The sequence below is a fragment of the Homalodisca vitripennis genome, chromosome X (assembly GCF_021130785.1).
Source record: "Homalodisca vitripennis isolate AUS2020 chromosome X, UT_GWSS_2.1, whole genome shotgun sequence".
NCBI classification, from domain to species: domain Eukaryota; kingdom Metazoa; phylum Arthropoda; class Insecta; order Hemiptera; family Cicadellidae; genus Homalodisca; species Homalodisca vitripennis.
In genome coordinates, this window is record NC_060215.1 from 85,877,935 (window position 1) to 85,900,937 (window position 23,003).

Below are 23,003 nucleotides of genomic sequence, written 5' to 3' on the forward strand. Positions count from 1 at the left end.
TAATTTGACCTGTCACAAACTAGGTTAGTGTATTTTTTTTTATTCTTTTATGTTATCAGAGTAAACGATAATTTTCATTATTATTTTACGTTTTTGCACAAGAATGCAAATTTTTAAAGCATGTAGCCCACGTACATGCGTTAAGTATGTAAATCTTGTTGTCAAGAGTTGAAGTTGACTCTATCCATTGTAATTCTCACATCTAACAACGTTTTGAATGGTTTAGTTATTTAAACTTATTAGCATAAAATTGTATACATATATCTTCATTCGGAACTTTATTAAATAAGTGCACTCAATTTAACATGAGCAAGGCTCAGTGATATTAACCTTTTCTATTCAATTCATTTAACTTGATTAAAGATTTACACAATGTATACATACTTGTACAGTATAAATACAGAATAACGTAAACTTAATTGACATATTACAATATGTCTATTTAGTGACTACATAAATCATTAAATAAAGAAGTTTACTTCAAAATAGTATATAAATGACAACACTGATTTTACAATTTGGTTACTATTTATAACATGTCATATTAACAGCTAAATTGTAAGATGAACTAAGTTACCTTAAAATATTCTATAAATGAGTAAACTGATTGTTCAATTAAAAATTATTTTAACTTTGTTATAAATATGAACATTTGTGAAATTTTTTAAAATTCTTTTGGAAGAAATACAAAAATTTGGATCCTGCAGTAGTGGGCCTTTTATTAAAAAGTTCTAAGTTATGTTTTGGGAATGAAATGAAATGAAAAATATCTTCGTTAGAGGCGAAGTTAGGACTATACAGTCCTCTACCACTTAACCTCGTAAATAATTAAACTAACATACATATACATGTATAACTAAAAATAAATCTATTTATTTACCTCATACGTTAAAAGAATCTTAGCGTTAAAATAATAAAAAATAACATCTATAATTAATGTAACTTTATAAATATTTACAAAACTATAATAAGACATACACGCATTCATTCAACTTGCATTCAGTTGCCCTAGGTAACACATTCCAAAGCCGCCAACTACTATACCCCCTGAGCCTCCAGCATCAAGGCCCTACCTCCGCCCCAAAGCGAGCGCGCTTATCAATGGCTCTGATGTTTATAGGTAAGGCATTCCACAGTCGGCAGGCAGAAACTGTAAACGACTTACTTAAGGTAGTTGTTCGATGAATTGGTATAGATAATAATGATGTATCCCTCCTTGTACTTTGTTCACTTATTTCAGACATAAATTGAAAGTTGTTTGAAAGATAACTGGGACAATTTGTATTTAAAAGAGCGTGCAACAGAATGAGTGAGTGATAGCCTCGAAGATCTTGTAATTTTAATATAGATAATTGTTTGAAGAAGGGCGTTACGTGATCATCACGTCTGAGATTGAAAATGAACATAATGCAAAAGTTCTGAGCAAGCTGGAACCACAATCACTACAATATATACACATCCATATTGTATTCATCTTTATATGTATGTGGTATATGTGAGGAATGATGGATAGTTTCTATGGCGAGTGTTATAATCATGATTTGGTCCTAATGTAGGTACACTTACTACCTATCTTTATTTTATTTCACAAACACGATAGTTTGAAAAATACTTAGACCATATACGGTAAGGGTTCTTAATTTATAAAATGTTGTTTGACAGATTCATTGATTTCCAAATTTAACATGATTCTAATCTTTTTTTTGTTGAAGAATTCGGTCTAGATTCTTTTTTGTTGTAGCTCCATACATGCTTATACCATAAGACATGTGTGAATTGGTTAATGCAAGATAAATTGTTTTTGAGGTTTGAATATTACACAAACTCGACATTTGTCGTAGAGCGTAAAGGCCAGGGGATATTTTATTTACCACGTGGTCTACATGTTTATCTCAACTTAAGCGTTGGTCCAATATTAGTCTAAGAAATTTTAAGTTTTCTACTTGATTCAGTTTTGCATTTTTTAGATAAATATTTGATCTAGTTTGTTTTGCATAGAATAAAATGACATTTGATTTATTTGGAATTAGTAGGAGATTTTTTCTGTATGAAGAATGTTTTACAGTTGTAAGACTTAGAAATGATGTAAGCTCAATTCCCTCTTGACTTTTACCTGAAATTGTGATGTTGGTATCTTCATCGTAGAGGCACACCGATCCATCCACATGTATCACACCCGGCAACTTCTTTAGATAGCACAGAGTAGAATAGGGCCGAGTATAGATCCCTGTGGGACTCAATGTTTTATATATTGAAAGTTTGAATTACAAATTTTGAGTGTATTTATATTAGCTGTTTAACTAACTAAAACTATTTTGAATATGAATACATTGTTGTTTGTTATATATATAAACAATATATACACATATATTTACGCTAGGCTACTTGTAATAGAATTTTTATCTTTAATGTTGGTCACAATGATACCTACACCACTATCAACCACCAAACGAATAAAATTCACACTCACAGGTATACGGGTTTTACAGTCTAAAGAGGTATCTTCTCTTGGATATGTGGTATATGGTAATTTAACTAAATTGCCAGTTTTATCGTCGATAGTAGGTTACTTGTATTACTTGGATAATTGGACTATTTCCCAGCATAATATTTGAGTTTCCATATTTGCCATGGACAATTTTAAACTTTCGTGGAACGGCATGTTTCACTTGTGGCCGATAAGTTACTAACTGTCACAAAATGGCACCATGGCCTGAGCAAGGCACCGAAACAAAAACTCCTGATAAGGAGGAAAAAGGTGATGTAGGCAATACCATCTACACAGTAGAAAACGAAGAATCTTCAGAAAATAGTCTGGCGTGTCGTTCAGAACAGGTATGATTGATTGACAAATTTACTTCAAATCAATTGTCTTGGTACATTGTGTCTAATTTTACTTCATGCTGTCTATAATTTCTTAGCAATGATAACTTAAGTTGAGACAAAAGTAGACCATTCTAATTATAATACATTGCCTGAAGGGAGAATGTGTTATTAACTTGTCTAAAGTTATGGAAATCACTAATTAATAACTATACTTAATGTACTTTTTCAATATAGGCTACCTGTTACATTGCTGCTACTGAAGTAGAGGTAGTCCTAAATATGAAATTATTAGCTGGAGTGGTAAATCATTATTTCATCGTTATTACCTTATTGCTTTATTCTCTAGAACAATGCAAGGAATAATTTTTACTTTAATCGCATTGTCTAAAAAGATCTCAATTTTAACCTTTTCGGTACTTTGGTATTATATACGGAGGCACTCTGTCCTTATCAACTACTTTTTATTATATATGTGATTTATGGAGGTAAATACATACATGTTTATTATACAATGTTAACCTTTCCCAGTACTCACGTTATCTGAGCTTGAATTTAGGTACTGTCTTGAGGGATGTTTTTCTTCTTTCGCAAGAAGAGGAGGGTGATGTCGAGGGCGCCTTCAAAGCCCGCACTGATGGCCCTGGCCAGGGGCATTTCCGACCAGTACTTTTCTGATGTTAGATCATGTTGGACGATCTGGCATATGATCTGAGAGTATCAGTGCAGTTAAGACCCGGAATAGCTAATCAAAATTTCAACTTTATTAACGTATTCTGTTTATCCTCTTAAACAAAAGTATATATGGTTTTAGATGGTGGTAATCGCAAATAACTTTTTAAAATAATTAAAATGTAAATGTATATTTGTGTACTGCGCTTCTTGATTTATCCACGATTTTCAGCGTTATCTGCTCCTGATAGCTTATTTGAGTGTTCTGTGGTCAGATCAGCGTTAAAATTAAAATGTAGTAGGCCTACCCTTCAGTACATCTTCATTGACAATGGGGTTTGTTAACTCTTTGACTGGTGGGTTTTTTTCCCTAGTAAGAGTACCCTAAAAAGTGAGCTTTTTTTAATTTGAATTTGGTAAATATTAAGATCAGCGACTACCGCTCCGATCGCCGTAAGGTTTTTCGTACTAACACAGGTTAACGTAATTTCACCGAAAAAAATAGTCCCGATTATCGCTAACATATAAAAACCAGTTTTACGGCAGTACAATGTTGGCAATACAAAACACATAAATAACAAGATTTTCGACTATCAAACTAAAAACAATGGCCGACCATGGACGTTTTGATGAATTGACAGTAGCCACGTGACAAACAGGAAGGTTTCCGATTGGCCGGACGGGTCACGTGACCTATAGGACGGCTTCGATTGACCGCCAGACGTACACAAACGAACCCACATAGACAAGGAATAATTAGTGAAGTTATTGACATGGCTTGCGATGGTTCTTGTCACACGCTAAAAAGACCCTAGCTTGCCTATTCAAAATTCAGATCACGCGATGCTTGCCCGCTGCGCAGCGCTTTGCGCTGCTTGCTCTTTTAGAAAAAAAATTAACTCGAGCTTGCAAAGTCCAAGCCCAGATCACGCATAACTGCTTACACACACAACACTCAGACAGAACTAACGCAGGTTTCATTACAGGCAAAAGATAAGCGACGCGCGTTTATTACTGATAAGATAAGACGAGTTTAAATACTAGAATTAGTACATGGACTACTACCCTACGAACTAATAACACCAAAAAAACGAATAAATGCATTGTCAGTCAGGTTTTTCAAATTTTATTTTATCCAAAATTTTTTTTGGGGGGGGAGTAAACGGCTACGGCGATAATCGGGACTACTTTTTTCGGTGAAATTACGTGCCCTATGAACTAATAACACAAAAAAAAAAAAACGAATAAATGCACTGTCAGTCAGGTTTTTTTTAATTTTATTTTTTCCAAACATTTTTTTTGGGGGGGGGAGTAAACGGCTACGGCGATAATCGGGACTATTTTTTTCGGTGAAATTACGTTAACCTGTGTTAGAATGCAAAAAATTACGGCGATCGGAGCGGTAGTCGCTGAGCTTAAGATTTACCTTGAATTTTTTTTAGGTGATTTGGGTTTACTGCAGTAAATGTATTATGAAAACACTCAATTAAACGTTTTTGAAGTTTTTTATTGTACTTATACAAAAATTAATTGATTTGTGGACCAAAATTATCATACTAACAAAATATGAGAAAAAATTAAATATTCAGTATTTTCTCATAAACATAGCCTACTAAGGTATACAATAGGTACAACTTTGTAACATTACACAAATCCCCTCCAAAATCTTTGATGGTATTAACCCTTTGAACCCCAGGCGACGAAATATCGTCGCCGAGAGAAAATATGCGAAGATCCCCGCGGCGACGATGTATCGTCGCCAATGAAGTTGCGAGAATCCCCGGGCGACGTAATATCGTCGCCATGGTATATGCGTTTAATACATATTTATTTGAAATCGTAAAATACTTATTTTATGAGTATTAATACATATTTATATGTATTTTATTAAAATACTAATTTTTTTATTTATTTATTTACTAATTTATTTATTTAGGTAATATCAGTGATTTTTGTGTTGTACGCCTAGAGGTTTTTACAAGTCGCATACTTTTATATAAAAATTCAAAAAAAGTTTATTTTTAGAGATATCAATATAATTTTTTTTGTACATACACAAAACTAAATTTAGAAAAAATAAAATGTGGGTGTCCATAGTAAAAATATTTCTTATTTTTTAATTAAAAAATCTTAAAATCAATTTTTTTGCCTAAAAATCTATATACATATATTTTAAAATTATGTTAATGCTGTTAAACATTTTTTTTATACTTCAGACTAATCTTTTTCTGTGTATACAATTTCATTCTGGACATTTTGGTGTGTAATACAAGACAATAGCATAAAAAATAGCAAAAGTATTAATTTTTTACAAACAGTATGCAAAACAGCTGTTTCTGCTCCGGGGATTCTCGGTAGTTCTTAGGTCAAATGATTTTGGTACGTTTTTTCCACCATCAATATTTTGGTCTGGGGTTCAAAGGGTTAAAGGCGCGAAAACAGTCGGACACACAAAAGTGGAACGTTGCAGTCCCGGCACCGCTGCTTGCCGGCGCTGGTCTATCTGCACAGGTGGCATGCTGTTTTTGGCTTGTCCTTCTTATCTTTAGCGGGGATGGTGGTGGGAAAATCAGAGCAGTAAGTCTCAGGGGAGCATCTTAGCCAAAAAATTTTCTCAGTGTTCTCAGTCACCCTATTTTATATAATCAGTATAGATCGAGAGATTCCATACGGGTCCTGAGAAGCGCGACAGGTGAGTGGTGTGGGACAGAGTGAGAGAAGCCGTCGTAAGAGGGGAGGGGCTGACTGCCACTGCGCCACAAAGCTTGCCCTGTCATTATTGTCAGTGAGCTGGATCTGCGTGCTGCGTACGATTATTTGAACACATGTTAGACAAATTTAACATTGGCAGTATAGTTAACATACTTCCAATAGCAACAATTAAAATATTTCTATCTGAATTTAAACGTTAATGTATACAATTGAAATTGTGTATTATTCCTACCAATACTTTTCTGTCATTAGTAGTCTTCTTCCATCTAATGTTCAATTTCTTTAAAATGCATCGAAGAGAGAAAGAACTACCTTTAAAATTAATTGAACTTTTCAGAACAGATAGCAGAGATTTTATTGTTGGTTTTTCACCATGAATTCGGTGAAATTCATTTATAGTCCTCCTAATAACACCTATATCAAAATTGTCTAGATCGGTTTTAGGTTTAGTACAATTTCGATTTATTTTCGTAGTGCTGAATTCTGCATTGTCTTGAATTACTTTTTTCCTCTATTTTTTTATAGTTGTCAATGGCACGCCAGTTGCAGCTTTTACACGGACGAGAACATTGTTTATGTTTATTGCGGCGCCACTTTCTTTCTCATGTTTCATGTATTCATAAACGTTTGCTACGAATTCTCGAGCTTGGCTATGATTTACTTTGCCACTTCCAACTTTTTTCATGAAGTTTACACACGTCATTTCAGAAATATCACACGGAACACGGAAATCCTGTAAATAGTAACAGCGCAAAACAGTGCAAGTATCACAGAGGCAAGAAGAGTGTTGAACAAGCATGCGCGAGGTCCTCATCACACAGCTCCGCGATACAGATTGAGGAAGCGTTACCCCCACTCCTCCAAATGACAAGTAGACCACTGCACATCGCCAGGCCAGGGCCCGTATGGAATCTCTCCATCGGTAATTACACAAACAGCCACGGTATCATGTACTCACGGTAAAGACAATAAAACGTTCACAGGGCAATCGGTATCTTAAACATGAGGTTCAACGTGTATTCACTACTAACAGAAATAGAATCAGTTGATAACTTGTAACAACTGATTTAACACTGTCATATGGTCTGAATACAGTCTTATTGGGTTTGAAAGAACATCTGCGATCTAGTGGGAACGACGAAAACTACTTTAAACTGTTTCTTATTTATTCCGCTAGATCGCATTCATATTCATTAAGAGATTATTCGTCACGAAACATTATTCTGAAAACTGTTTAGTACCATAGTGCTTACCGCACAGCTATCGGTATTATTGTGGGCAGCACGTAGGGTGCTCCCAAATATGTTGCAGGATTACTAGTCAAAGAGTTAACATGTTCACCATGACACATACACGTACTTCATCGGGTACACACGATCTCTCACAATTACTGTCGTGTACTCCATTGGTTACACACTGTACTTTCATAAAGCGCATTGTGCGCCCGTTAAGAGTACACGCTGATATGAATTTCCCTATTGCGTTTTTATTGTTTGCCTCTCTTGGTGATTTGTTATGTGTGATCCCACGCTTAAATAAGTACATTAGACTATCATGTAACTCCTCTGGTACATGATTGCTTAATTTGTAATGTAAATTAATTTTTACGTACCCCTTGGGGTACACGGAGAAACATTAATAAAACATATAGAAATAATTTTGTTTGTGCAAAATCTGGAAGCCTACATACATTTCTCATTAAGTTTAGACGTTTAAACGTGAAGCAAAATTACAGTGTTTTGCCATTATTATTATTGAAAAATTCAATTTAAAATGAAAAAGTCTGGAATTATACCGTCGTCTTGAACTTGTTCATTACAGCGTGTTAACTCTAATAAAGTTATTCAGTTTTGAAAGTTATTGACATGTTTTTTGCGAATTACAGTGCATTAGCAGTTAAAATATTAGGAAATTAATGTATTCCTTTTTAATTTGTCATCGTGTTTTTTTCAGAGTTTGAGTATAAGTTATTTGTGTAATCGTGTCTTATTTTTAAATCAAGAAAACCTTTTTTTACGTGATTAGAAGCTTCCACGTGGTATGCAAGTACTAATTATGGTTACGTCAGTTTAGCATATTTATGTTTGTTTTTACACTATTTATTGGTTTGTTGCAATTTCAATCAATCTGTATGCATTATTTTCCAATTTATTTTTATTGAAACTAGAAACAAGATTTGCATTATTAACCTATTGCTATTGTTCAACCGAACAAAGCAATATAAGGTTTTAGAGTTTGGTATTAACAAATAATGAATTTTGGAACATTAAAAGTGGAACTACTTTTCTTTCAAGGTAGTAGGAAGTTATGGTCAGGTGGATTTACAATAATTGTTTGTTTTTTTTTTACGTTTTCTTTAAAGCAGTAATGGCCGGAGGCATTAATGATTAAACTATTTAGAGTCTGATTTTCTACTGATAGCTACTACCTTGGGGGATATTTTTTTGTTTCTCACCATCAGCACGGGCTGCAGCAGCATCTTTAGAGTGCCGGAAGCACTTGTTTCAGGCTGATATGAACTTTTATTCTTAGGTGTAAATTAACAAAATTGTCTTTTGCTTGTGTCAAATTCCTCTGATTTCAGCATTATTGTTATTTTACGCATCCAAAGATGTGGCCAACATCGACAGCAATCAATATGAGGTTGACTAATGATCATAAGACCACGTTACATCTGTAGAATAATGAAATATGCTGCATTTGAGAAAAGTAGTTCCATTTTTGATGTTCTATAACTTCATTTTTTGCCATTTCCACCTTATATTGTTTTGTTCAGGAGGACGATACCAATAGGTTAATAACGTGAAACTCGTATTTTGCCATTCCAGCCGTTAAGTTTATATTTACTTATGTGAGGTTGAAATTGTACTTATCGGAAACGCCCCTGGCCATCAATGCAGTGCTCGAAGAAGGTAGAAGGTGATGAAAAATATTTCTTCAAATAGTACCCAAAATCAAACTCAGATCATGTAAGTATTTGTAAAGGTGATAACTTTGATACTACTAGGAACATAATATTTACGATAACCTACTTATATTTTGTAATAATAAGTAGTAGATAGGGACAGAATTCCTCGTGTAATAATAAGATAGTACCTTAATTTCTTAAAATAGTATGTCTTCATTTTCATAAAGAATTTCTAGGTGGTGATATACTATATATTGCACTAAAGTTATGTATTTGAATTTTAGGGGTGTACTTGTGTATTATAAATATGCGTAGTTTTTTTACTAAAGAAAATTACAATATAGGTATTATGTGTTTTCATTATTGTTAGATGTCTATATTGTTGTTCGGTCAAGTAGCACTAGTCAAGATCATCACCAGATAAAGCAGATAACGACGTTGAAAGCAACCACTGAATCCTGTACTTCTGACCAGGGGCATTTATGATTGGTATTTTCCGTACAAAATATCTAATGTAATCTGAGTATGGGAAAGTACCGATCGGAAATACCTCTGGCCAGAAGTGAGGGCCTCAGTGCTGCCACTCCGCACCTCTAGTAAAAAACATTGCTCAATATAATATCTAAATTCAAGCTCAGATCATGTAAGTGCTATCATACAACAATACAGACATCCATTAATAATCAAAACTAATAGCATATTGTTGTTTCCCCAGTTAAAAACATGGGGAGTTACAGTACAGTCTGACCACCTGGAGACAGGTGTCACACATTTATGGTGGTAGCCTCACAACATTATGGCCATGATGTTTTAGCAGTGTGTCAATCTTATACGCTTTTTCAACTGGTTTGTGCTTATTAATTAAATCCAACAAATTGGCCTTTTTCATGTCCATATCACATTGAAGTCGCTGCCTCTGAAGCCACTTTATCATCTCATACTTAACTGAACATTTAGTTGGAGGTCATGGGAAGGAGCATTGTCCATTACAATAACTGATTCAGGTGGAAGCAAGGGCAGGATTTTTTTTCTCCTGCCCATTAATCAAAAAAAGTTTTATTTATGGTAGTCTCATATTGATATGCCCCTGAAATAGAAGTTCTGCTCCATCCAGAAACCCATCGCTAGAGCCTATTTGTTCAATGATAAGTCTATTATCTCCTCTGTTATTAGTCAAAAACCAGTTTTATCTTCACTTTGCAAACATTTATGGAAGGTTTAATTAGAACCTACCTAACTTTCGTCCATATAAGATACTTTCCTGTTCTCACTTCTCACCTTTACAATATTTTGAAGATACTTAACTCTCCAACTAACAATGTCTGGACGTTCAATGAGTATTTTGTGTTTACTACCACATTTCTTCCACTTAAGACCAATTTCGCGTAGCATTTTACACAGTCTCTTTTTTCCAGAGGGACTTCAGTATATATTGTTTTTTTCCCTATAGCAACTACTCGTAGTAACCATCGTTTATTAACTCGAATCGACAATAAAATTAAATAAGCACAATTATTTCAATGAACAAACCTCTCTCGAAACGAACACTTTACTTCAAAACCTACGACTAATGTTTTTAGCAAGATTGCTAAAGGAAGTTCGAGGAGGGTGGGAAGGCGAAGGCGAAGGTGTGAAATAAGAGGAAGATGGCTGGATCCGATTCTTTGAAATACCTCTTTGCACCCCTCATATGTTACTATCTTTCTCCTGGTGGTCGGACTGTGGTTGTCTAGTTAAATGAGTTTTCATTATTTCACCTCACAGAACATAAATTAAATTATAAACAATATTTGAGGAGGTAGTGCGATCTACATTCGAGTAGGTCTGTGATAAGTTCCTTCAACCGAATTAAACTAAGGGCACCTGTAACATTTCTTTCTTATTTTTCTTTTTACCTTACTCCACGCTAGTTGTATGTTAAAGTCACATAATATGGTGGACATCTTGACAATCAGGTATTTGAGTTTTCAGTAGTGTAACCTACCTGAAACTCAACTGTTGAATTATAAATTATAACTTTACAATAGGAAAGGTGTTAGCAGCTCTTTCCTGTCAGTGGCATTGTTATCCTACCTTCTGTTTTGTTAGTTATCCCCATCAAGAATCTGATTTCTGCCTGTCCCCTTGTTTGCTGATGTTAAGCAGGTATTTAATATAAGTTCAGGTTATTTATTTTTGGTACTTTTGAATGCTTTCCTCATGAAAATTTAAGTTAGTTAATAGTGACAGTTTATATAGTTAAGAATATTTTTAAATTGGTTTTTATGAATGTCCCTAAACCCAATATTTACCCAAGACAATATAGGGTTAAGTGAGTAAAGTCACAAGCAATGAAGTCATAGAACTTAAAAAATGGAACTATTTTTCATGCTGAAGTAACATTTAGGCAATGTCTTACATGATCTTGTATGGGTCGTGAGTAAACCCCGTATTGGTCACTGCTTATGTTAGTTTAGGTAACTATAAAATAACAGTAATAGTGACTAACCATACCTTCTACTATCTTGCTACATATGCCTGGTAAAAGTTTACCTAACTGTCTTAGCATCAATGTTTTTTCCTACTACTTTTAAGTTACTTATTAGTTGTCATAGCCCAAATAAGATTTCATGAGCATAGACCGGACATGTGGAGTAACAAAGAAAACTGTGTTACATTGATTACACAAATTTACTTGATCTATGTCACAATATTTGATTATTTGATTATCAAGTTTAAAATATCTCTGAAAATGAATTAAAAAGGAACATAAAACTATTTGAAGTGTGGAAAGTCTTAAAATAAAATAAAAAATTCCTTGCTAAAGGAACTAGTAGCGAACAGGTTGTTACTAATATCTCGTCATCAGTGGGGGCTGCCTGCCCACGACGAAACGTAAAATATCCCTCGAGATAGTACCATCAGTAACTGTTATAAGAATTATTCAAAGTATGATTATTAATTCCCGGAGATAACTAAAACTATTATAAATTCCTACTGTAACCAAAATTTGTTATGTAAAAATTATGTTTAAAACAAAATTTTAAATATAATATGTTATATTTTTACGTGTATTTTATATGTATTCACATTAAAAATATATATACTTTCTATCAAGCATGTTGTATAGTGTACAAATACAACTACTCAATCAATAATAATGACAAAAGTTTAAGATCAAGTTGGCCAGTTGTCAATGATGTCGTAGCCGTGACACTTTGTTTTCATGGTTGTCAGTCTACTGTTTTAGCGAGTATTCTGTTAGAATGTGGTGGTTATGTTTATCTTTGTTTATAATTATGATATAATTGTGTGTGTGTAATTTAGGCTTCTAGTGCAGTATTATGAATTGTTCAGAGTCTTCACTGAGTGAAAATACTCATAGAAGAGTAATGGAGGAAGAGTACCTGAATGACATCTTTTTAACTGATATTTCTTTTTATCATTGTTAATATTAGTTAATATCCTAAAACATGTTAGGCCTATTCTTTTTTATTCTATCAAACAGTGTTATTTAGTTATTATTATGGCTATCACATAAGAAAAGTCAGTAATGGACATGGACATTTTGCTAATCAAGATATGCATTTTGGTTCCTCATAAAAAAGCGAGCAGCGTTAAGAAAATGCTATCATATTTTTTATTTTGGGTGATAATTTGATAAAAAATTAGTGGATATGTTTAAAATAAAGTTTTCTTTTATATTTTATAAAGTGTGCTTGACTTTATTGACTATGAGAGTTGTTTTTTTGTCAACTGATTTAAGTGTCAAACCTGAAAATTAGAAAAGTAAACATTTTAAAGATTTTATTGCAATTTTTTATTTTTCTTGTAGTACAAGACGTTTTTAGTATATTCAGTGTTAATACACAGATTTGTGTTCAAAACTACAAAAAAAATTATTAAAATTAGCCAATAAATAACAAAGTTAGGATATTTTATAATAACCGTATGCATATTGATAAAAATGGCTTGACAGTTTTGGATAACACCTGTAGAAATACATTTGGTATTATTGACTAACATTCCAAAAATGTCTGGTGCTAATAAGGTTAATAATATTAGTCAGTGGTGCCTTCACTGAGTGTGAAGGAGCATTAACCTGTATAAGCCCATGGGGTCAGTATCAACCCTCTATTAGTACAACCGTATATTAGAGTAACCGTTTATATACTCCATATTCTGGGTATATATGGGTTTAGAGGTTTGATGTCCTGCCATATAGTAAAGCTATATGACACACACCAAATGTGATGGATTCTAGTTTAGTAATCAGAGAATTTCTTTAAAATCAAGCTCGGCCGTAACGCTGTGAAGGTGATACTTGTTGTGCTGTACCGCCGAACCTTAATTCAAACTTCGCATCAGGTGTGTAATATGACGAGCCTAATGGCATGTTTATATGTTGTATGGTCAACAAAATCTTGGTTCTTGATATTGTGAGATTGTGCACTATTGTCTGGGTCTATAAAGTTGTATGTGCTGTTGGTAAACAATTACAGTTATGCCAACAATCGCTTACAGTTGTTGTGATGGGCAAAATTAATTTCTTTATCAATGGAAAAAGTGTTTCTTGACCTCTTATAGCAATGGTTATAGTAAAAATGTTTTGCCAATTAAAAAAAAGAATTACCTTTGATAAATTTACCTTTGTTATATTTCCTTTTTATTATTTTGATTTGTTGATTACCACTACTTTGCCGACTCCACCTAATTATATGTAACCTAAAACCTTTTCATATTTTACTTAATTTATTAATTAATTATTAATACATTAGGTTAAGCAGAAAAACATCTCATATCAATTTAGGTTTTGTAGTTGTTTTGATGATTAATAATAAGAGTTTGGAATGATACAAGCTGTGAGGGTTATGCCTTTTTATGCTCCTTATTTAGCAATTTACTCATCGTTCAGCACTTGCTACTTCTCTTAAATTAATTCGTATTATTTTAGTATTGCTCTATTTCTGTACGAACTATTGACATTGTTAGTGAAATAAGGAAAAGTTTTAAATAATTAATCGTTCCTTCGTGTCTGAGTCATCAAGTCTTAAATAATGTCCCCTTCTCAACACCATCTTTTTAAATTTGTTTAATTGGTAACGTTTACAAAAACATTGTAGCCGTGAAATAATTTGTTACTATGAATGAGCCATGAATTTGATTACTTAGATTAAGTGGGAACCCTGAACATACAACACATTACTAAAAATCTACAGTTTAAACAGTTTCCACTAAAATTGTTATTTTATCCAACCAAGTCAAGTTTTTTTTTTCATTAAGTTCTAGAAAACGAACACTTTTAGGGCAATTTAGTTTTTTTCTTTACTGCTCAAATTCACATGTGTAATAAGATATTTTGTTAGGAAATAAATGTTCTCAATTAACCACATATATTCATTGTGTTCTGTACACATTTTATGCTCTGGAATCACACACTAAGATTGAACAAAACTTTACTTAAGTTTACTGTACGCTTCATAAGTAAATTCACAATGTTGCTAACTGCAAAAGCAGTGTCATGTTCAGAATTGTTTGTGTGATACTATTACGAGGTGTAATTAGAAAGTAAGTACCGTTTCATTCTACTGCCACCGTAGTGCTGCAATCGGTGTTCTGCGCATGTGCACTAGTTATCCTTGTTCACTGGCTGTTGACTCACACTATTTTAGTTGTTATACGTTGTGTTTTCAGTTTTCTCTGAATGTTTAAGACAATTAGTGATCCCGCTGATTGTGAGATTTGTTCTGTAGTAAGATTTTTGAACGCAAAGAATGTGAAACTGGCTAAAATTTATCGTCAACTTCGAGATGTTTACGGGGAAGACATGATTAGTGAAGAAGTGGTGAGAAAGTGGGTTAGAATGTTCAATGGCGGTCGAACAAATGTGCATAATGAGAAGTGGAGCTCTCGGCCTTCTCTCTCGTCACCAATGATCTGGTAAGGGCAGTTGACAAAAAAAATCCAAGAGAACAGACGTTTCACTATGACAACGCTATCTGACAATTTGCAACAAATTTCACACACTTTTTTGTACGATATTGTTACAGACCACTTAGGTTATCACAAGCTGTGTTCCTGATGGGTTCCAAAAATTGTCACTGACGTATACAAAACTAAGAGACTCGGAAGTTGTTTTACTTTTTTCTCTTTTTTTTTAAACAGTACTTTCTGAACACGCCTCGTATTAGTTTTGACTTTGACTACTGGATGGAGTGAGAAGATGGGGCTTCCTATCAGATTTCTCAAATTACACCAGTGATGGTAGAAAAATAATTCGCTGTCTTTATTATGGTTGCAAGTGACGTACATATTGGAAATCAACAATATTGTTTTGCAGCAGTGGAATAGCCTAAATTGCATGTATGGTGTATTCTTCTAATGTCTACTACTTACATCAATAACCGAACTACCTCCTTTTGATTGTTAAGTGGTTACTTATGCATTATACCAACCAAATTTAAGTTTTCTGTTAGTAACTGAAATTTACCATATCATAATATAAGAAACCGATTTGGAACAAGAATAAATATTACTATCCCTTGAATGTGAAGTATAATTGTATTGATTAATGACCACCAGGAAGCAAAAATACCAGAACTAAAAATAACAAAAATAAATCAATAATCAATGCTATTCTTTGATCATAATTACAGCTGATGATGTGTGGTTCCGGAAATATGAGTAGAATACAGGCACCGGTTTCAGTAGAGATAAAAAAAAAAATGTTTAATTAGATATTGTTTGAGATGAAAGTCTTTATTGCGATTAAGCTGTGTGTTTTTGTAATTCAAAACATTTCCTTTTTTGTAGACTCCTAAACAAATTGAGGAAAAAGAAGTCCTAACACTGGATGAAGGTCAGTTAAGAGCCCTTCTAGACGAAGCAATTACGTATAAAAATCCTAAAGATCGAGAAGGAAAAAGTGAGCTATTTAAGGTAAGTTTCAATATTTTTTAAACATAAGTTTCTGAATTAATTTTCTTTTAGCCTAACAGAAAGTGAGACCTCCTTTGGTCACATAATTTAATGTATGAAATTGGTCATTGTTAGTAATACATTTTTTAAACTCTGTAGTTGAAATTACAAATAATATACAAATTATTATTATTATATATTTTGAAAATTCCTTTTTTTAAACCACTAGTCCTTTCTTGAAATCATACCACTAAAGTAAAAATTAAATGTACATTTTTTGGAATTTTTGTCACATTTTTGATTATTACTCATTGAATTAAAACAGTTGCAGTTTTTTCAAAATTATTCTCATTCTTCGTATCTTAGATTAATTTTTACATTAACCCATTGGAGACCAGACCAAAAATTGCTGTCTCCCAAAAACTTACCACCCCCTTTTTGTAGGTGGCCTCAAAAACCGCACACTCTAAAACATGTACATTTGTAAGGGTTAACAAAAAAAATCATAAACTGGGCTCCTTTGCATGTATAAATAAGATTTTGGTACTGATGTGTTCAGAATGAAATTGGATTTCATTTTCATTGAAGTAAAAAATCTGTTTTGTAAAAAAATCCATACAAAAATTTAAAAATAAAAAATAAAAGAAATCCAAAAACTCAACTTTGACCCCCCCAAAACTAATAAAAATAGAAAAAATTTTACCATGGGTGATCGTATATTTCTAAATAATATATAATTCTCTATAGAATTATACATTTTTATGAAGATTGTGTGATAAATAAATAAAATATAGCCATTTATAATAAAAACTACAAGTTAGATAGAAATAAGCCTTAGTAACAAACATACATATAATTCGAAAAATATCTGTATATACACTTACCATTCATTCTAAATAGCCCTTCTTGTCAATTTTATTACACATATCATCAGTATATACACTATTTAATATATTTTTCTTCTTATATTATTTTATTTACAAACATGTTTATTGAAGCAAGGGCCATGGTATCCTCCTTTGCACTTGCTGCAGCAGAGTCTTGACCTTTTCCTTGAGGTTTTGTATGTCTGTCCTTTTTCTGTGCATACCCAGTAAGTTTTCATCGATGTTCCTGGTATTTTTTCAAGGCTTTTGGGCCCAGCATTATGACCACCACCGCCTGGCAAATTGTCAGCATTTTTATGAATGAACCATTCCTGAGGTATGTTTTCAATGATGCTGACAATAAACTTATATCTAGAAGCAGGTTTCAAGTTATTATTTATACAGTTCTCTTTATACATAACATAACCATTTAATACCATTCTACAGAAAATATTGAAAGCCACCTTCTTCCAATATTCCACTGTGCACCTTTCGTCCAAGTAAGTATACAGCATCATATCAAAGTGGTCTATTCCCCACATGTAGGTGTTGTAGTTTGCAATGATCTTAGGTTTTGTTTTAATAGTTTGTCTACCACGCCTTCTGTTTGTTACATCCACATTTCCTACGTCACCTTTAGATGATAATAATATAACGGGAAACTTTTGGGTCTTTTTTTGACGGTAGGCCATTGCAATGTTGTTCTCATTTTTGTAATATACTGTTTCTCCTACACCTATTTTATTTTTCAATTCTTGTGGCAATCCTTTTCGATTTTGCCTAGTTGTTCTTGTGAAAAAGGTTTTCCGACTGTACAGCATTTTCATGAGAGCTATACTTGAAAAGAAATTGTCTACATAAACATGGTATCCTTTTTCGAGATAATTACACATAGTTAATAATTTGATAACTACTGAATAGCCCAATCCATACTGCTTAATTTCATTCCTGTCTTCATTTGATTTTGCTCCTTTATAGCAAAAGAAACTCATACAATATTTAGACACTGAGTCGCATAACGCCCACAACTTGATGCCCCAGCGGTGGTGGTGTTTATTGGGCATATACTGTATCAATGTGGTCTGATTCTTCGTCCCAATCAAACTGTCATCCACAGATAATTGTTCGTGGGCTATGTAGTGGTGTTTGAACATTCTGTTACAGTGATCGACTAAGGGTGTGAACTTCTGTGTAGGATCATAGCCGGGTTCATTTACTTTTGGTAAAGCTGTATTATCAACGAGATGAAAAAAACATAGAAGTGATTCGAACCGTAAACGGGTGAACATTTTGCTGAACCAAAGTGTAATTTGCAATGATGTAGTAGACCAGTATGCCTTTATAGTCGGCTTCCTGACTAGGCCCATATTTAGAACAACAACAATGAAGGCTTTGATTTCCACTAATGTTGTTGGAATCCACTGTCTAAAGCGACTGTGAGGTGAAGTTGTATCTCCTCTTGAGTTTACAGTTTGGTTAGCATATCTATTGGTTTCTAAAACTATCAAATTCAAAAGGGTTGTTGTAAATAATAAATTGAAGTATTCTACAGGGCTTGCATTTACTGGTGGGCAGTGTTTAGGTCCAGGAATTGCCATAAAGGAAAAAGTTATGGTTCAAATGAACATTATCTTGAGCTGTCACTTTTACCCATATGGGACCTTCATCATTAGAGTCCTCATCACTATCATATATATCCGAATTATCACTCAAGACTTGTCTACATTGGTTGGGGATCCTAGGCCTAGGCGTATGAGTAGGCCTACGTTGTTCAATTTCTGGGTCATCACTATCACTGTCATCGGTTTCTAAATGAGACCTAGATGTACCCAAATGTTTATCTGGAATTAATCTAGCTCTCTTACCATTTGAAGTAGATGGTTGATCAGGTAAATAGCTCGGATCAGCATCGCTATCGTCAGCAAACAAATCGCTAACGCTAGAATCCGAGTCAAGATTCTCGTCCATAATTCTATCTATTTCACTCATTCTAATATCATCATGATGATCCACTGTTTATATTTCCACTCAACAAATTAAATTTAACACTAATAACTACTAAAAACTCGTGAAAACAAAGATATAATACATAAACAAACACAATAACTAACCACAATAACAACAGCCGACGGGACTGCGGAACATAACAAAGACTATAAATGAGTCATATTTAGCAGTGTCTATTTCAATTCCAAAGACGTCCAAATTACGAAAAACGTATTTCGTTCTATTCCTAAGCTTACGTACTATATGAAATACATGATGACATTTGTCATACGTTGTCTAGTAATTTTTAAATACGCAAAATACAAAGCGGCCGCCCGGTCTTTTTCGCAGGTTTTCCAGACGATGTAATGTTCCAGTATACTGCCGCCTGGTCTTTTTCACAAATAACACAGGCGGCAGTATCCTGCCGCCTGGAGTTCAGAGGGTTAAACATTACATATTTTGTACCAAATATTCTTGAGTACTTAATTTATTGTTTTGAACCTGAATGTTCATTTCTATAGTTTAATATTTTATTAACCCTTTTACTGCCAGACAATTTTGTTACTACATGCGCCCAACCTGCCAGGCTGTTCATCATGGGCATGTACCCAAACTGCCAGGCCAATTTTGGACATTTTGCAATGTTTCACATAAAAATTCATAGCTTTGCTATTTATAGTCATTGAAAGCTAAATAATGCTTTGTTTTTTTCCTCAAGAAATGTAGTATTTAATACAATATCTAAATGTACAATTCAGGAACTTATAATATTTTTGAAACACAATATGTACTTACCTTTTATATAAATTTTGTTTTTTTTTAGTTTGACTTGAGATTATATTTTGTAAACTTCATTCAATATAAATTAAAGTGTTTTATTTTGAAGCTCAATACTATTTTAAGCAAATTAAAAAAGAAATTATGTAAATATCTTTAAAATTATAGTTTTTATGAGTGTTTTTATGACTTATTACAAACTCACAAAATTTAAAGGCAATCTGAAAAACCACACTGTAACAACTGCTTCACCAAGTTATTGTCTTATTCAACTATTCTAAACTGTTTTATTATTCTTTTCAACTTAAAAATAGTTCTTAGAATATTTTCTTAGGCTATTTACAATCATTCTTGTCATATTTACAAAAGAATCCATGTTAGCAAATTTAGCACGAGTGAAATGGGAAGCACTTAGTGTGCAATCCCTTCTTGCACTTTGTACACTGGTACGTAGACTTTTTCCTCTTACTACCCACCTTTGTACTGGCAGCACTACACACACAGCAGTTTTTTTCTTTATTGTCTTCAATTTTTTCAAAAAACTTGCTTGAATCTGCATCACCACCACCTCGGTTGGTTGGAGTACCTCTCGGATTAGGGCCGAGTCTGGGTCCATGTCTGCTTTCCTGATCTTGTATCCACTCCCTGCCCATTTCCTCTACAACTGATGCTATAAAATCTAAATGGCTTAAAGGCTTTGTCGTGTTTACTTTATACAGTAAGTATGCATTGAGCATCATTCTACCAAACAAGTTGAGGGCTACTTTCTTCCAGAACTTCATATTTTTTCGGTCATCCTGGTACTGGTACAGCATCTGGTCTGCACCATCAACTCCTCCCATAAATGAGTTATATGCTCTTATAATGGAAGGCTTTGTAGAAATATGTACTTTGTTACCTCTTCTCTTGGATTTTGTTACGGACTCAGCTTTGCCACTGGTTGATAGTAGTAATACCTGCTTTTTTTGGCTCTTTTTTTCACGGTAACCCAGTAGAATCAGAGGATTTCTCCTCATGTACTTAGTTTCACCAACTGAAAATTTTGTCTTCATTTGTTCAGGAATGCCTTTTCGGTTGTGACGTAGTGTACCTGTTACATATGTACCTTTCTTGTATAAATATTTTGCCAGTTTAGTAGACGAAAAAAAGTTATCTATATAAATGTGGTAACCTTTTTCATAAAGATTAGCTTTTTTCATGAGAGTGTCTACAACTGAAAACCCCAAACCTCTCCTGGTTATCAAACTCTTGTATTCACCTTCAGCTCTCTGGTAAACAAATAAACTAACACAGTAGTGTGATGCTGCTTCGCACAGCATCCACAACTTCACACCCCAGCGATGGTGTTTCTTGGGCATGTATTGTAAAAGTTGTGAATGGGATTTTGTGGCAATCATACTCTCATCCACTGATATATTTTGACCAGGTGTGAAGTGAAGTTTTGAAACACGATTCATGTGATTGACTAAAGGTTTGAACCTAGTACAGGGATCATATCCATTTTCATTTGGTTTTGGCAGGTTTCTTGTGTCAACAAGGTGGAAAAATTGCAAAATTGCCTGAAAGCGGTTTCTGGTGAACATACGGGAGAACCAGGGAATGATTTGACTTTGAGAGGTCCACCAATAGGACTCAATACTAGGCATGTTTTTAATTCCCATATTTATCAAAACGATAATAAAGGCATATATTTCTGACGGAGTGACTGATCTCCAGACTTGTGTTCGGCTGTGCCTTTTTAGCTTGTCACGGTTAGCTTCAATAAATTCTCTGGCATACTTATTAGTGTACTGAACTATTATGTCAATTAGAGAAGCCGTGAAAAACAGTTTGAAATAAGAGCATGGGGGTGAGTCTTTTTTAGGGCAATGTTTTGGGCCTGGAAGTTCATGAAAACTAAAAATTTGGTCTGGTCTATGCAAATGATCATTAGCTTCCGTAACCTCAATCCATCCCATTTCATCCTCTGATTCACTAGAAGTGTTTATTTCTTCATTAGGGGGCATTTCTGACTCATTTAGGCCAATAGGATGAGCGGGTAGCCTAGGCCTAGATTGCATATGTTGCCTATTTCTAATTGGGACGTCATTGTCACTGCCATCAGAATCGGAATCAGAAATATACCGACTGAAATTATGGGTTAGCCCTAGTCCACGATTACCTGATGATGTTCCAGCTTCATTGGGATCGAAATCGGGGTCTACATCCGTATCATCAACATCAGAACTGCTGTCTGAAGAATGGCCGAGGTTGGAAATGTCACTGACAAAACTGTCACTCAAATAGTCTTCTTCAATAATATTTCTGATAGTTCCCTCACTTACGGGAGATCGAGACCTCTTCATATTCAATATATTATCACATTACACTCGTAAACAACAAATAAACCACATTAATTACTCTGATTCAAATGTATACAAACACGATAACCAAAGCTCACTCGGTGACCATGCTGATGTTTGCACTCAGCGCTACTAGCGGCACAAATGCCAACTATACCAGCTGATGTAAATCATCTGTTAATAGAATATTACTTTACAACATGTGTTACGTATTCTGTGCTTCATTCTGAACACAGTAAACACAAATAAAAGACAATTAAGTGAACTTCTATATTATTAATTAATTATTTTACGAACGTCCGGAAAAAAGGACGCTGGCAGTTTAGGCGTAGATTACCGACGTCCGGTTTTAAGGTCGTTGGCAGTTTAGGTATAGTTTTACAACGTCCTTAAAACAGGACGTTGGCAGTGAAAGGGTTAATATTCAGTTAGATTTGATTTCTTTATTGGTTGAAGAATTGGGTAATGTTTACAATAGAAGCAATTTATCCTTTTCCACTATATAGGTTATCAACTGATATCTTATTCATTCCATTCTTATTGTAATACAAGATCATTTGCATTTCTTGGTAATTTTAGAAAATATTTCAGATGATTGTATGTTTACGTCTTTCTTTTTATCCGTAATATATCCCAGTAAAATTGTCTGGTGGTGTCCTTGGAGTGTTGTCGGTCAGTGCTGGTGCACACCTATAGGTCCCGGCCTGGCCTCAAATACCTTTCAAACTAGACGAACCATCAAACATCAAGTATGTGCGCTGTGGGAAAGCAGACATGTTAACAGAATTTTACATTGTATATTGAGATCATTTCGGTTTCACATAACATTTACTTTAAATATTTCATACATCAGCACATTTAAATGTTTTAACATCTATAAAGCTATACCTACAAACGACTTAGATATACTTAAAGTGAAACCAGACACTCGAAAGTACATAGAAATGGTAACACTATACTAATTTTCAGAATTCTCTTAGATATTCCAATACTCAGATATATCTTATAAGACAATCA

General features: G+C 33.8%; 1 protein-coding gene across 2 annotated transcripts in view; it reads left to right on the forward strand.

Moving 5' to 3' along the window:
• The first annotated feature begins 2,450 nt into the window (after nt 1-2,450).
• Nucleotides 2,451-23,003, forward strand: part of LOC124369299 — a 137,123-nt gene continuing 116,570 nt past the window's right edge. Inside the window, exons 1-2 of one of the 2 annotated variants that reach the window (XM_046827235.1) lie at nt 2,451-2,835; nt 15,908-16,033. In XM_046827235.1, the coding sequence (XP_046683191.1) occupies nt 2,701-2,835; nt 15,908-16,033 (261 nt within the window). In that variant the 5' untranslated portion in view covers nt 2,451-2,700. The remainder of the gene's footprint in view (nt 2,836-15,907; nt 16,034-23,003) is intronic. The other variant, XM_046827236.1, reaches the window with a different exon arrangement.